At 41.7% G+C, this 16,265-nt stretch overlaps 2 protein-coding genes across 3 annotated transcripts in view; one reads left to right on the plus strand and one right to left on the minus strand.

Annotated features, from left to right (window-relative positions):
- The first annotated feature begins 227 nt into the window (after positions 1-227).
- Positions 228-2,785, plus strand: cks2 (CDC28 protein kinase regulatory subunit 2). Its single transcript, XM_034080939.2, has 3 exons — positions 228-449; positions 1,298-1,425; positions 2,240-2,785. The coding sequence occupies exons 1-3, from the start codon at positions 391-393 to the stop codon at positions 2,281-2,283; spliced, it is 231 nt and encodes a 76-aa protein (XP_033936830.1). The 5' UTR covers positions 228-390; the 3' UTR covers positions 2,284-2,785.
- A 42-nt stretch (positions 2,786-2,827) lies between these two features.
- The window catches only part of cpamd8 (C3 and PZP like alpha-2-macroglobulin domain containing 8), a 57,727-nt gene continuing 44,289 nt past the window's right edge, over positions 2,828-16,265 (minus strand). The window contains exons 38-47 of one of the 2 annotated variants that reach the window (XM_034080936.2): positions 15,091-15,165; positions 14,858-14,963; positions 14,529-14,639; positions 14,237-14,449; positions 12,803-12,877; positions 9,689-9,828; positions 5,179-5,209; positions 4,354-4,464; positions 3,840-3,953; positions 2,828-3,330 (exon numbers count right to left, since the gene is read on the minus strand). In XM_034080936.2, coding sequence (XP_033936827.1) covers positions 2,843-3,330; positions 3,840-3,953; positions 4,354-4,464; positions 5,179-5,209; positions 9,689-9,828; positions 12,803-12,877; positions 14,237-14,449; positions 14,529-14,639; positions 14,858-14,963; positions 15,091-15,165 — 1,464 coding nt within the window. In that variant the 3' untranslated portion in view covers positions 2,828-2,842. Of the gene's footprint in view, positions 3,331-3,839; positions 3,954-4,353; positions 4,465-5,178; positions 5,210-7,959; positions 8,937-9,626; positions 9,829-12,802; positions 12,878-14,236; positions 14,450-14,528; positions 14,640-14,857; positions 14,964-15,090; positions 15,166-16,265 lie in introns of those variants that run through there. The other variant, XM_034080937.2, reaches the window with a different exon arrangement.

Consider the following 16,265-nt stretch of genomic DNA (forward strand, 5'->3'; position numbering starts at 1 on the left):
TAAAATACCTTACCTTCAAACACCTGGTGCTGATTTTAACAATATGCCACACAACCGAAAAGTAACATACAATCCAAAATGTATCATTTTAATAAATGTTACGTGGAATTAAACATCAAACTTTGCCTCTTCGTTAAAAGGTGACTGAGTGTTTCATCTTTCTTTTATAGGCGATCTTGTTAGATGGGAAGTACACGTGATGCTGTCTTGACCAATCAGGTGAGTGTGGGGAACCGTTGGTGTTTGAATGTCTCCTGAAAACAGCGGCAGATGACAGCAGCTTGTTGCTCTCGCAAACAATACTAGTTACTTTCTTAGTGAGCTAGCGTCTTCTCCCCGCTTAAAAACTGCTTTTTGGGCTTCAGTTTCGTCTACTATCATCAACTGAACATGTCGAAAAAACAAATTTACTATTCTGACAAGTACACCGATGAGGAGTTCGAGTACAGGTATGGTTAAAGATGTGTGGTTTGTCGTTAGCTAACGTTGTTTTCAAACGTCCGTTAATTAAAACTGAGTTACGTCGTTAGGTTAGCTTACTTAGCACGGCTCAATTAAACGTTAACGTGTGCTGACAACTTCATTTTGTATTGGGTTATAACGTTTAAGTCAGTATGGTATTTAGCTTAGCTTAAGTTGAGTAGTTAACTAATACAACTCAAACATGCCTGCTAACTGCTTCTAAACGTCAACGTAAAGTTATTTTGAAAATGTTTATGAGATGACGTCATTGACGCTGCAATGTAAAAAAAGAAAATACCACATTTAACCTATGCATTTAACAACAACGTTATCTAATATAGATTCAAAGGTTTGATTGTTATATATACAGTAGCTACAGTGTAGTTATGGCAATGCAATCCTGAAGTCCCAGGCTTCTCCAACAATAAAACAACAAGAAATAGTGCAAGAGGAATGTTGCAAATGACCAATGTGCAGGTAAATGCGTAAACTGGTAAATGCATAAGAAGTAAGCTATATTCATGTAAAATTGAATAACATGAGATAAAAACAGAATGAAATACTGTACAAGGATAACATACTGCTTGTTTTAGTAATTAATAAACATGTAAAATGCAAACAGATGAATGCTTGACAGTTATTAAGGCACTTAAGAGCTCAGCATTTCAACAGTATAGAGCCTGTGGGATAAACTGTCCCTGATACTGGTGGTCTTTGTATTGAAGATACTGGACATTGTCTTCCTCAAGGTTTAGTTGACTTACTGTGTTCTTAAATGTGTTTTCTGAGCCATAGTTAGTGGGTAATTCCTGACTGTTCCTTTATCTTTCCACAGACATGTGGTGCTTCCAAAGCAGCTGTCCAAACTGGTGCCCACCTCCCACCTGATGACAGAAGATGAGTGGAGGGGACTGGGGGTGCAGCAGAGCCAGGGCTGGATTCACTACATGATCCACAAGCCAGGTAAGGGACGGGACGGGGGATTTGGGAACAACGTTTTTTATTTCTACAGGTTTTGTCTTAAAACAGTGCTCACAAGCCCACATGCATATTGACAAAGCTATTGCTTATTGTAATCATCCAAGCTGTCCATAGGTTTAATTGTCATGACACTTGACTAAGTACAATTGCAATTATGAAAGACAATAAAGTAAAGTTATATTATAAATATTAGTAGTAAGTAGAATTAAAAAAAATATATATTGAAAACAAGTTAGTAATGCAACCAAGCTTTAACAATGCAAGGCATAAAGTTGTTAGTTAGTTGTTGGAACCGATTGAATACAAGAGATCAGAGACACAATCCTCGGTCCTTGTTCCGTCAATTGTAATGTTCAGCTAAAGCAAATGCATTGTTTTATGGTACTTTCGGCAGTCTGAGTAAGTTTAATCAAAATGGATATTAACAATTTAACAGTATTATTATATATATATTTTACCCTTTGTCTTAGTTTCACTGCAGCTCCGCAATGAAAGAGTGCAGGGAAATGCATAGATTGGATTTTGTATTTAAGACTGTATATTTTGTGCAATTTGAAAATGCTGATGCCTTGTTTTAACTCGGCTTAAGACGGCATGTATACTAAGTGCGTTTTCCACAATCCGTTACACTGCCACATGAGATCTCTTCATGACCATGTGGTGTAGAGAAAGGATTACAATAAACAGGAACTATCGTTACTCTTTTTTTACATCGGCATGTGAGTGCTGCATTAAGATCTCTGTACTGTACAGTATCTCATGCTGACAGATTCTTCTTCTTTGCTTTGTTCTCCAGAGCCACACATACTGCTTTTCAGAAGGCCTCTCCCAAAGGATTAAAATGAGAACCATCTCTAAATGCCTGCTATCGTCTTTGCTGATTTGTATTGTATTTGAACCATACATCTCCTACAAACACATCTACATATGTTCTAATGTATTGTGTAGAAACCCTTAGTTGTGTGTTTTTGTCCTTTCCAACTTCCTCAATTTTTAGAGGTAACGAGAGGCAACCTGATTCCACTGTGAGTGATAACCTTATAAACAATATGAAGGTGGGGTTTGCCTGTCAATTGTATATTTTATTACATTTTAAAAAATGTTTTCTGATGTCATTTTGTCATGATACCATTATTTACTGAGTATCCTACAGGCATAGGATTTCATTTTTCTCAAGCCCACTTTTTTATCCTAAAAGCTTTGTTTTTGCTGTTCTTTAAACTTATATTTGTTATGTACATAATATTATTTCTAGATATTCTAAATGTTGAAAGTGAGTCATGGTTGACTCAACACATTCTTTGTTGCTGAAAGAACAAAATTAAATGTACTTCTTCACATATGTTTGCTCATTTTTCTGCCAGATCACGTCGTTATGTTTCTTTCATTCTGAAGACGTTCAGTCAGAAACATAGACAACCAGTGGAGTCACGAACTCTGAGTGTCTGACGCCCAGGGAGAAGGCAGGGGCCCGGGCCTTGTGAACCGTCACTTTCTCTGGATTATAAGTTCCTGGTCCGGGTTTCTCGGTGGCATCTTTAGGTAAGCTGTGGCGTCCCAGCATGGAGAAGGCCGGCTGTCTGGGTAGATACACACTGGGGTCCGTGCTGTTGTATCTGCACGGCCCCGGGGTCTGGGCTAGATCCACTGACGGCCCCCCTGCGCTGTAACTACCTGACATCGTGTAGCTTGCGCTCGCCTGCTTGTTTGGGACCTGAGGGCCCATGAGAGGAGGGAGACAGTACTTGTTCGGAGCCGGTACTGGGTCCACGCTCCGGTAGTGAGTACGGGACCCCATGGTGTAGGAGGGGGGTCTGCGCTGCAGGTTGCATGGGGGGGTTTTCTCAGGGCTGTATGCTCCTGGGCCAGGTGTCTGGAAAAGCTCCTCTAGTGAACAGAAAAACGGTTTGTTAATACAAACATATGGTGGAGTGTGTTTAGTTTGAGGGCTTCAGATTTACAGTTAGAACAGCTGACACTGGATCTGTCGAGCAGTGTCCAAAACAAATGCCTTGTTCAAGGGTTCGTCCTTTCAAGATGATGGAGCGGTTAGTTTGGTCTGCATCATTATACAACCCGTGAATCAAAAACCATTATATTCTGTGAGAGAATACCTAAATATTGATATAAAATATTTACACTTTTTGATAAACAAAAGTCAGTAATGTGGATGTTAAGGTACATTTATAAAATGACTAGAACAGTGGTACACAAATTAAAATAACATTTGACACTCTATTGCACAAAAAATAACACTTTTGCCATGTTACAAGAAATCTACGACATTATCTTTCCTCAAATCAAAATATCAATATATGTCATAGCCCTAAAATGAGTTTGAAACTATGTGAATTCAGAATAAAAGTAATTTTACGTTGATAAAGAGGAACACTTACTCTGTGCCTTGGATCGGCCCAGCATGGAGTAAGCGGGCGTGCCGTCCCTCCCAAAGCGGGTGATTTTGGCATCAACGCGGTACTGCGGCCCTGGACTTGAGTCTACACAATACACTGCAAAATAAAACAAAAAATATTTATCATTGAATATATTTTAAACTGTCAGCCTAGTTGTATCATCCACTGGTCTAAAGAACTGAGCCCATAACCGTTATGTGATGAATAACTATAGAATTGTGAGGTTTTGTCTCCCCCTACTGGCTCTCATTATACATTACAACAATTTGGATGTTTACTTTGACTTGGCTAAAGTTATGTATTTGAGTCATAACTTAAAAAAGACAACATCCATTAGCTAAGTCTCCTCATACAAATGTCTGTTTCTAAAATTATATGCTTTGGCATCAATGTTCTTACTGACATTAAAGGCATTTATTCACACATATTGAACGTTTTCTCTGCAGCATGTAATATGATAATTTAAAAGTCAGAGAAAGACATTTTAAAAGCTCACTGGTGTCACTCATCCTGCCATGGAAGGAGTAGGCGGGGCTGGTGGACTTGGTGACGTCATGGCCCATAAACCCAATGGTGGGAGGGAGCCCGTATCGCCCGGGGCCCGGCCCTACAGAGACATGGGGGACACGTTAGCGAACCTCCCACACACACTATAACAATGTTGTTCATTAATGACATCATTGTGCAGTCAAGAAGATTCAAGTGGAAAAACGTTTTGCCTAAAACAAGCTGGGCTTCGGACGCTTTTTGTGCCGTATAAAAGTAGTGTATTTCAGCCCCATACACTTTAAAATAAAAATGATTTGTCCATAAAAGTTGCATATTTATGAAATTTGATCAAACATTAGATAAACTTCAGATAAGAAGTCCTAGTGACCTGCATCATCATTCTGCTTAGAGTCATTCTCTTATCGTTGTATGTCTGTCAGATAAACAGCCAGTGAACAGGATGCAGGCAGCATCGAGACACATCCCTGAGCTAAGTGTTACATCGGTAAACAATTTTTGTGACATGTGCACAAGCAGGGAAAGTGGAACAAAAATTCCTAGAAAGAGCGAGTCCAGGCAGGTCTGCAGACTGAGGAGTCTGCTCAACTCGATGTCCCCGCTTCACATCATGAAGTGGCAAATGAGTAACTGGAATATAGATATTTGATGTAGTAGCTAATCGTGCTGCTTTTACTGGGTATTGTTTCTCCATTTATCTCTTCGTAGAAGTGACAGACACATACCAAATGATATTAAACATAGCTACTTATATATGCCTGCAGTTCTACACACATGTTTTTACATAATCAGTAACTTCTATTAATGAACTTACCTTTTTCTCTCCCTGCTATTAGTGGGTATTTCTTCTCCATGTGTCTCTCTGTAGTTCCCTCAATGGATGCACTGCTACCAAAACATTCGTACAGAATGTCCGTCACGAAGCTGGCTTAAAAAGTCCCTTTTCTTTGCACCTTACCACAGATAATTCCCATTTTCAGGCCAGATCTGAAGCTAGCTGCATACTAGATAATGATATTATTAGAGGAGCACCTCCATGTCAACCTTCACATATTGTTCCTCCAGGAGTGGGGCCTCTCTGACAGTGAAACCCAGAACCCTGGATCCTCCACAATCAACCTCTAATTTCCTCTGAAACAAAGAGGAAACCTGAGCTCTTTAATAAATATCAGTGTCAACAGCAGAGCGGACTCTCCACTGGAAAGGGTTTGATCTATCTGTCCTCCCTTTGTCCACCTGGGGTGAATAGCCCTTCCTCCACAGAGGGTGATGTATAGGGGCACTCAGCTGGTGCTCAGGAACAATGTCATCACTCCGATTCACCCTCATGTAACGCTAGCTCTCCCTGCACTCCATGAAACCAAGATCCCCCTCTGCCTCCTCTCCCTTTTCACTCTTTCTGCTCATCGCACTGTGGAGACGCAATATCACTCTTCAGCCATGCATGCGGTTGCCACGGAGACTGCTGCAGACATTTGGACCCCTGCACTGCTGGTGTTTGGTCACCGCAGGAACCAGGTTTTACTGTTAGACTGGAGGGGGTGAATCCTACTGCATCATCTCAGGACTGTGTCTTTATTAGCAGCAGCATAAGAGACTCTCCCTCGGGTCGATGCACATACACACGTTTCCACACTATAGCCACATACACACAGCAAACTAAAACAAACACATTACATAAAACTATCAATCAAATATGGAAGTAGAAGAAAAAGTCAGATTGCATCATCAAAAGCCAAATATGATCAAATTATTCCTCAAGAATATATAAAATACTTCTACAAATAAATAGTAACTCATGACTAATACAAGTAATTGTCTGAAAAGACTTTAAATTAAATATGTATGTATCCTGCTATCCTGCATCAGCTTGGGTGGTCTTCAAACTTCCTATTATTCTCTTTTTTAGGTTCATTTGTGTATTTTGTGCTTCACGTATGGCTGAATGTATGGGGTGTCTTTGCAATACTTCCTGGTTTGAAAATGCATACTGTGTTTTTCGCCCTCAAACACGCATAGGATGCAGATGAAAGTGCAGCACACTGACCAGTGACAGGCCGAGTATAACATAAACATTCTACTCATATACAAAGCTGTCCATAACCTTGCCCCCATCTACATCTCTGACCTCCTTCAGGCTCCTCCCGCACCCTCCGCTCTTCGTCCGTAGGACTTCTCACCGTCCCAAGCTATCGCCTCAAAACCATGGGTGCTCGAGCTTTCAGCTGCTCGGCTCCCAGACTCTGGAACACCCTGCCACGACGCATCCGGCAGTCTGATTCCATAACAACATTCAAAACCCACCTGTTCAAACTGGCATTCTCTATAATCTGTACCCTGTGTCCTTTCATGTCCTTTTGTGTCCTGTTGTTTGTCTTGTCTTACCCCGGCTGATACTTCACTAAATCCACTGTTTTAATTTGTAAGGTAAAATTGTAAATGTAAATTGTAAATCTGTAAGGTGTCCTTGGGTGTTTTGAAAGGCACCCCCCAAAATAAATGTATTATTATTATTATTATTATTATTATACCTTTATCGCCAGTCATTGCATTTTCATCATACAGCCCTCTTCTTTGACCTTCACCTTAAGGTCAGACTGACCCCCCAGATGCAGTTACAGTTGAGCCCTCTTTGATCTCCTCTAATCCGAGTGATGATTTGTAGTTGGGATTTGAAGGACTCATTTAAAGGCCCGATCAGCCAGAGGCCACAGAAACCGAGAGGGTCGACGAGTGACACGTGGAGACAACAAACATTAAACTTTAACAGGCTCAAACTCTCTCCTGGCTGCTGCTTTGGAAACCTGAATCTTTAGTTCGGAGCACGTCCACCTGGAGACGTGGGTACGATGTGATATGCACATGCTCTCTGTCTCCAACACAGAAGCATGGCAGGGTCACAGTCAGCTATCAAAGCAGCCGCAATCCAGCTCACTGCTGACAGGAAATCATCTCCAGACTTAACGAGCCTTTCAAAGGAAATGGAGCGACGCAGCTTTCTGCTCGTGCATCAAATACATGTATGTGCTCAGAGGTGGAACAAGTACCCAGGTCCTTTAAGTACAACTACAAATACTGTGGTTTTAAGAGTTATTATTAGAAAACAATGCACTTAAGATTACTATTATTCCGTTTTTATCACCAGCATGTCATCTTTTAATGTTGTATTTTGTCAATTTCAAATACTGTGTTTATTAGTAGTACACCACTGCATCATGTTATAAGCACATTATGGGTTTTTGTGTACAAAGTACCTATGAAGTTATTGTGTTTTGAAGTAAAAGGTGCCATATTTGCCTCGAAAATATAGTGGAGTAGAAGAATGTGTAGCATATAATGGAAATACTCAAGTCAAGTATGTCAGAATAGTATTTAAATATGAATACTTGAGTACATGTGCTTAGTTAAACTTCCACTGACTGTGCTGCATATGCAGAGTTAAACAAAGTACTCGCACACTTTAGAGGAATAGGTTCGTAACCATGTGCAAAAGTCACGTCATAAACTCAGGTAACACATAATGACTGAAAACATGAGTAAATACATTATTTATATTTCCATGACATTCATACTAAAAACTCAAATAAACCACAGCTTTGGATTGTATACAAATTTTATTCTCGTTTGTCTTAAAAAGCACATTTTGTTATGAATCGGGGCTACATTTAATCAAATTTGGTAAATTTACAGAGATTCAAAACTTCATTCTTGATTTCTTTTTTAACTTGATTGCTTCACGAATCAAAATTGAACAAAAACAAAATAGCTTATGAACTGTACAATCAAATCTCAAGGTAGAAAGAGAGAGTGACTTGAGAGTAAATGTTGATGTGTCTGCGTACGACCAGTTTGTGTCGCACAGAGGGTTTGTGTCATGTCGCCTTCTCTGTCTCTCGATCTGTGCTGCGCCGTATGACGAAGGCAAGAAGCCCAAACTAATCTTTAAACTGAAAAACATTTGAGCTTATGTTTCGGTGAAGCATATGGTTAGCATATGTCTTCTTCCAGCAGGATACCAGCACAGGAATTTCATCAAACCTTTCAATAATTGGGTTAAAGCTTGCTATGGAAGAAGGTAAAAGCCTTTGACAGCACATGTCTTTTGAATGTACGGCAGAGAGTATGGGAGGGGCGTTGACAATAGAATATAATAAAAATTATATGACATCTAGCTAAAAATAAATACCACAGATAGAAAATATAACAAAATATGTTTTGCTTAAAGTCAGGTGTAATTACAAACATAAATACTTGATTATTTATTCTAGTGATTATAACGGCAGTACAGTGAATAACAAAGATGCTATGGTGCCTATTGGTGACCAGGAGTCTGCAGGAAGGACAACAACCGTCTGGAGGACACTATCCTAATAGCTTTCACACACAACCACACACACACGTATAGATGCATCCACACACACTTCATTCCTAAACACACACACTCTCCAGACTCCATTATCTCTTCCTCTCAGGCTGCACCCGTCCCAAGTCTCTCTTCTCTTTCCATTCACTAGCATATTCACAAATAATGTACAATTTGGAGGCGAGTATGGCTTCACTCAGTCAGCGTCTCTGTGGACGAGAAGAACAAAAGGACAAACTGTATTATGACATCATCCAAGACACTTGAACACTTACACAAACTGTATACAGTTCAATCGAACAGACTTCTTGGTGCAGATGTGAGCGTCCTTAACAACGGTCAATAAGTGCTTGACAGCGGTCTGTCTGTTCTGGATTAACGTGTCACGTGTTCTGAATTGACCAATCAGAATCGAGTATTCAACTAAACCATGTAATAATATCTATTATTTATTTTATTTTATTATTACTGCCAAATTGTATTCCATTCTATTTCTATGTAAATACTGCTATATTTTATATAATATTTTTAAATGCTATTATAGTTCTCCATCTGTGTTTTTACATTTTTGTTTTACTTTTACATCAAGTCAAATTCCTCGTACGTGTCAACCTGGTGATAGACCTGTTTCTGATTCTGATTATTTCCCTGAACAATATCAACCTGTTAAAACCACCTGTGGATATTATTATTTACTGTTTGAAGGAATAAGGAGATCGGGCAGAGTAGACGTCTCGGGAAATGTTAAGGGAAAGATATTTGCCTTTTACATGATACTTTGACAGAAAGAAATGCAATAATAACACCAAATTCAAATTCAAACAAAACACATGAGAAACATGCCTGAGATCCAGAAAGCCTGATTACATTTATCTTTAAATAAATAGAGCATCTCCTACCATCGCTCAGGGGTGTTTTTTATGTCCAGTGTGGGTAGCTGGGTGTCGGCCGGCGGGAGAACCTTCTGCTCTACGTCCGCCCCCCCGTCAGGAAGGTCAAACTGGTCTCCTCCATCTGCATCAGCGAGGAAATGCTCCGAGTCCTGGTCGTATTCGTAGGAGTAGTAGGACACCTCTGCCATGGACCCCTGCTCCTCTTCACCTGCACAGATCAGAGACCGGGGAAGATTGAGACACAGTCAGAACATGTAAAAATCCGGCCTTTACATGGTAGCCGTTCAAAGTGTTAATACATATCTGTTATACAATGACTATAGTTGCATTCGGAGTAAATAACTGGATGTCATGGATACATAAAGATACCCTGATGTAGCTCGTGGAGGGATGTCTGTTCTCACACATATGCACAAGCACGTACATGCATGAGAATGATCCGATGCACATTCCTGCTGAATAGTTTTATTCTGTTCCACTGATCTGCAGGTGGTGATAACTCACAAAGAAATAAAAGGATGCGGTATGGAGAGAGAAGAAGGCCGTTACAATAAAAAGGTTTCAACTTTTTAAGGGAAAACATGCTTTTTAGATGTTTTATGAATTAGGAAACGCATACAGCATGTTTGTAGACCTTCATATTCTTTAACACTTGATGTAAACTTAGCCTTTAACATCTGAAGCTCTTGCAGCAGTACACGTCACAGACAGTAGGGGGCACCCCATGCTTAACATTTAGTTTTCTCCCAAAACATGCTACCTTAGACATGTTTTTCTTTTAATGTTTATTAACTATCGGTCCACTATAATCATATCTTCAACTTGTGTTATCTTGCACTTTATGGAGAAGTCCAAACACACTCAAAAAAAGAATATGCACACATTTGATTCTTGCACAGAAAGTGGCTCCAGCGCTGGCATATGTAGGATAACTGTCCGTGTATCTATATCATGTATGACGTCCTCTGGTAGAAGTTCACTAATAAGACAAGTCCGCACAGGGAAGCTAATTCCAGAGCTCCAGCTTCCGCCTCTGTTCCAGTGGAAAGTGTCAGATCCTTGGCACAGACCTTCACCTTTTACACTCTCAGTGCACTTAGCGGGCATGTCGTCAACAATCTAATGGTTTACAATGACTGTGTTTCTACAGTACTTATTCAATCTAATCACCCCTGGGTTATCTTATCGAGGTGAGAGTGTGTGTGTGGGAGAATGTGCCCGTGAGCAAGCAATGTGTGTGTGTGTGTGTGTGTGTGTGTGTGTGTGTGTGTGTGTGTGTGTGTGTGAGATATGTGTGTGTGTGATATATATGTATATGTGTGTGTGATATGTATATGTGTGTGTGATATGTATATGTGTGATATATATGTATATATGTGTGTGTGATATGTATATATGTGTGTGTGTGTGTGTGTGTGTGTGTGTGTGTGTGTGTGTGTGTGTGTGTGTGTGTGTGTGTGTGTGTGTGTGTGTGTGTGTGTGTGTGTGTGTGTGTGTGTGTGTGTGTTAGTCCATAACAGCATTCCTGTGGTGAGTGTGAAGCGTTTTTGTACTACAGAGACCTTTGACTGAGAGCAGCTTTGTGAGGTTCTGCTAACAGGAGCTGCAGGCTGGGAAACAAGTCAGTGCAGGCTGTGCCACATATCACACACACACACACACACACACACACACACACACACACACACACACACACACACACACACACACACACACACACACACACACACACACACACACACACACACACACACACACACACACCACACACACACACACACACACACACACACACACACACACACACACACACACACACACACACACACACACACACACACACACACACACACACAGGCCGACCTTAATGTTCAGAAACAGCTCACATATCACCCTCACACTCGCAGCGTGCATGTACAGTACGCACTCTTCTGCTACTTGTGAATGACCGCAGTGGCTTTCTTGTGTTTTTGTTGGCAAATGCACCACAGCTACATCCTCCCTCCACACGCAGACAAACATCCTATCAGGAATTCACTGGCTGCCTCTGTGGAAGTGGCAGCTGATCTTCATGGCAGAGCTACACTCGAGCCTGCAGTGTGAAAGCCATCCACCTATTTATCACAGCGATCGCAGACATGATGTGGTGTTAGGGGAATGTGCTGCCACACACCCCACCTACGTATCTACTTTCCTCTACGTTCTTCTCATCCTGCCTCTCCTTTTACTTGGCGCTTTTATCTTTCATCTCGTTTCCCGCTCATCAATCTTTGACTATCTCTCCCCCCCCTTCTGTTCACACCCCCACACACACACACCCTTTCATCTCTTTGTCTCTCAATTGTTCTTCTTTCTGCCCTTGTGGACAACACACACACAATTCACTAAAACAACACATGTCTGAAGTCTCAACTCTCTTCATTTACATTTCAGACACAGATTCCCAGATTGACTTTTGATGGATGCAGAATAAGATAAGATTTGGAGGACAAAAAGAGAGCAGATGTAACATGCTTCTGACTCTTAGGGTGGATTCACACCTAAAGGTCCGGTTCCTGAATCAAACAAGCAAAGATTATATATTGGTTCAATTTCCCAACTGGTTCGGTCCGCCTTCACCAAGGCTACACATCAATTGGTCTAGACAATGTAATGTTGGTGGAAATGTCTTTTGATTATTGGTCACACAGTTGGATCCTCGTAAGACTAACTGTGTTTTCCTAAGCAAGCTAACTTTCTATCTCAACCATGCTTTAATTATACACTTTGGATTGAAGGACCTTAGAGTGCGCTAGCTAATTAGCGTCTTATCTGTGGACTGATAAACAGTAAATTCATTAAATGTTTAACCAATTAAGATACACACACATGATACCCTTCCTGTTACTGATTCAGGAAGTGTTCACACAAGAAATAAGGAGGACCAGAGTTCACTTAAAGGGGTCCAAACGGCTCTTTTGAGGGTGGAGTAGGGACCGTTTGTTTAGTTCACACAGGAGAACGGATCCAAATGAACGGCACCACGGGGGTACATATCCTGGTTTTGGTTTAACAAGGCTGCGACGAATGCCCAGTTTAGAACATGTGTATTATCCCCCATAGTGGGCATAGAGATAGAGGGGAGATAGACTGTAATGCAAAGCTGTGTATGAGTAGGGGAAAGGTGTGTGTGATGAAGTTACCTGTGTGTACAGGCACTGAAGGCAGCTCAGTTTCCTGGGTTACTATTGGCTGCCTGTCCTCCACCGCGGCCTCCACTGGAAATACAAACACACACACGTTAGATGATTCACATTTATGTGGCTGCCGCAGCCACTAAATAAACTAGTAATGAATTCAACAGAGTTTCAGTGTTGCATAATGTAAATACTGCCCAGAAGCATTATCCCCCCCCACTGAGCAACACTTTACTGGTAAAACAATCGTGTACACTCAGTCCCAACAAGATTAAAATGTTTCCAAAAATAGCAGGGGCTAAACTGTGGCCAGCAGTGTGTGGAAACAAATTGTATCTTTCTCCTTTTCAAAACAGGGAGACGGTGGCATGAATCTCCCCGATGTAACCATACACAAACAAACAAGGCCGGGGCGCTCTAAACAAACATATGATTCTTTTTGATGTTCTGCAGCATGAACCACTTGGCACACACCGAGGACTTTTCCCACCAAAGTTTTGTCTATTTTTCCAATCTGCTCCACAACATGAAGGCTGCTTTGTTGTTGGGCTGTGCGTCGGAAAGGAATGTGACAAGGATTTCAAAGGGCTGGACAAAAGCACTCTGTCATTTGGAGAGAGCCCTGTAATACAGCAGAGAGCGAAAAGAGGGGGGGGGAGGGCACGGCGGGTAGCTCTCCTCAGAAAGCTCATCCAGTAATCAGTTCAACACCTGAACAGCTGTTTCTACCACTCAGACCATGGCACACACACTGTGCACAATGGATAAGTGGACGATCTCACACACACACACACACACACACACACACACACACACACACACACACACACACACACACACACACACACACACACACACACACACACACACACACACACACACACACACACACACACACACACACACACACACACACACACACACACACACACACACACACACACACACACACACACACACACACACACACACACACACACACACACACCTGATATTCATTGTGATTGTGTTTTATATGAGAAGCATGTTTCGTGCCATGCTGCACCACCACGTTTCTACAGTAGACCAGAAAAGACAAATCAAACACTGGCTCTAAAGAAGGTCTTTTACGTGTTTTGCTTGAAAGCCATCGTATGCTCTACACATTGGAAAGGGAGGATTGAGAGGAGGGGTATTGAATTGGTCAATCTCATCCATGCTGGCCCCTCTTTCCACGAATGTAGCGATTGTATGTAGTCGGCTAATCATGCAAGAAGATGACACCTGATTATTCATCACGCTTTCTTAACTCTAATTAATTGACTGTTTCTGCAACTGGCAGACCTCTTTTGAATAATTGAAAGAAGCTTAGATATCGGTGGAGATCCAGGGGTCTGGAACCAGGTGAGTGATTGAGGGACACTGCCTAGTTGTGAGGTTGTGTGATGAGAGAGCTCTTACTCTGAGGACACTGGGACAGGGGGACCTGCTTGATGCGTGTCCCGTTCCGACAGGCAAACACCTCCATCTGACACTGGTTCTGGTAGAGCTGTCCGTCTGACCCACACACCGGCTCTCCGTCGTACCCGCAGTCTCTGTAGCAAGTGCAGCGCTCAAACTGCTCCTCCTCCGGGCAGCCGAACACATTGTTGCACTGGTTTGCCTGCACAAACCCTGATGGAAAGAAGTGTTTTTAAGACACTGATGAAAGTGGGGTGTCCATGAATCATTCAGTGTGTAGCATGTGTCTCACCTATCCACTGATTGGTTGAACTTTCCACCTCATTGCATGTGGGCCCGTCACACAGCTCCCGAGCTAGCGGGCTGCTCTCGCTAACGTTGTAGAACCGGGTGGCTTCAAAGGCTGCATGAAAAGCACAGACCCACACCAGCACATTCACACATACACACACACACAAAACAATGATGACACTTACCAACACTATAGGTCATAAACTTGAAAAGAAAATCCAATTTCCACGAGAAAAAGAAGCCACTTCATAAATCACCGGTGAGTTAGACAGTTGTCCTGCTCTGTAACTCTTTAAAGAGCAGCACTTAAAATATTCATCAGAGACACACCTGGTTCGTAGTAGTCATAGATCTTGACCGGAACAGGCGCTGTCTTGCCCACAATGTACTCCCTGACAGCTTGAAAGGCCACACACGTCATGCATTGGCTGGGGATCTGAGAAGGGTAACATAGCACAGGATAACGTACTTAGAAAAATACAATTTTAACAAACAATTCTCCCCAAACCTGTGCAAAGACAGGTATCTCCACACATACAGCATTCTTTTAAACAACAACTCACCTCATCAAAGTAGAACAACACTTTTCTTCCACTCAGCTCGTATCTCTTCAGACCCACTCGCTTGTCCATCAGCAGCTGTGGAGAAAGACACAATTGAATGTAGGCTCAGTAAAACCAACACCACTGGATAGGAAATAGTTGTCCTTATACTTCTGTGATCCTTCTCAGTCGTTTATAGAGTTACCCTCTGGAAACAAGATTACAATGTAACTTTTTGAAGGCACCACTCATCCATTAGTGTAAAATAAGACTTAAAGGTGGGGTAGGTAAGTTTGAGAAACCGGCTCGAGATCGCTAGAATTTGAAAATACACAACCGGAGAAAATCTGCCACTTCCTCACAGAGCCCTTCCTCCAACACACACGAACGCGCACATGACCAATGAGGGCACGAGGTAAGTTTGTGCCCCGATGGAAGGCTGACAGGCAGGTAGGCCATTGGATGTACTTTTTACAGTATTACGGCTTCTTCAGATTACATTTTTTTATGGATTTTTTGTCAAAGCACTTCAGATATTCATTGCTATCGGGATGTTAAGAGCACTCCATGGAATATAACAAAAAGTGTATCTCGAGCCGGTTTCTGAAACTTACCTACCCCACCTTTAAGAGGCCCTATTATGATTTTTGGGGTTTCCCTTTCCTGTAGTGTGTTATATAGCTTGTTGTGCATGAAAATGGTCTAAAGGCTAACATCCAAAAGAGGGAGTTTCTCTCCCACACACTTCCCCCCCCCCCGTTGGAAATGCCTCCATTGGACTCCTTTGTTTACTTCTGTAAATAGTGACATCACTATGTAACACTCGTGCATCCATGGGCTAGCGCTCCAACAGTTTGGACGTGATAGAGATGTCCCGCCCCTTAGCCTAAGCGGTTGACAAATGACAACCGGCCAGCTAACCAATCAGAGCAGACTGGGCTCTGGTTTCAGACAGAGGGTGAAAAGAGGTGCAGCAGCACATGCAGTATGAGAACAACTTCTAAACCGCCTCTCTTCAATAATGTTTCCACATCATAATGATATTTATACTCTAGCGTTGCTATGGGATGCGACTAAGATATTACATTTGTGAATAAAAAGCACATGGCTTAGAGTTAAACCAGATCAACATTTAATTCTAACATATATGGACTACTATTGGTCATGGACATAGAAATCGATTTAAAAAGTAATCA

The sequence above is a fragment of the Pseudochaenichthys georgianus genome, chromosome 4 (assembly GCF_902827115.2).
Source record: "Pseudochaenichthys georgianus chromosome 4, fPseGeo1.2, whole genome shotgun sequence".
NCBI classification, from domain to species: Eukaryota; Metazoa; Chordata; class Actinopteri; order Perciformes; family Channichthyidae; genus Pseudochaenichthys; species Pseudochaenichthys georgianus.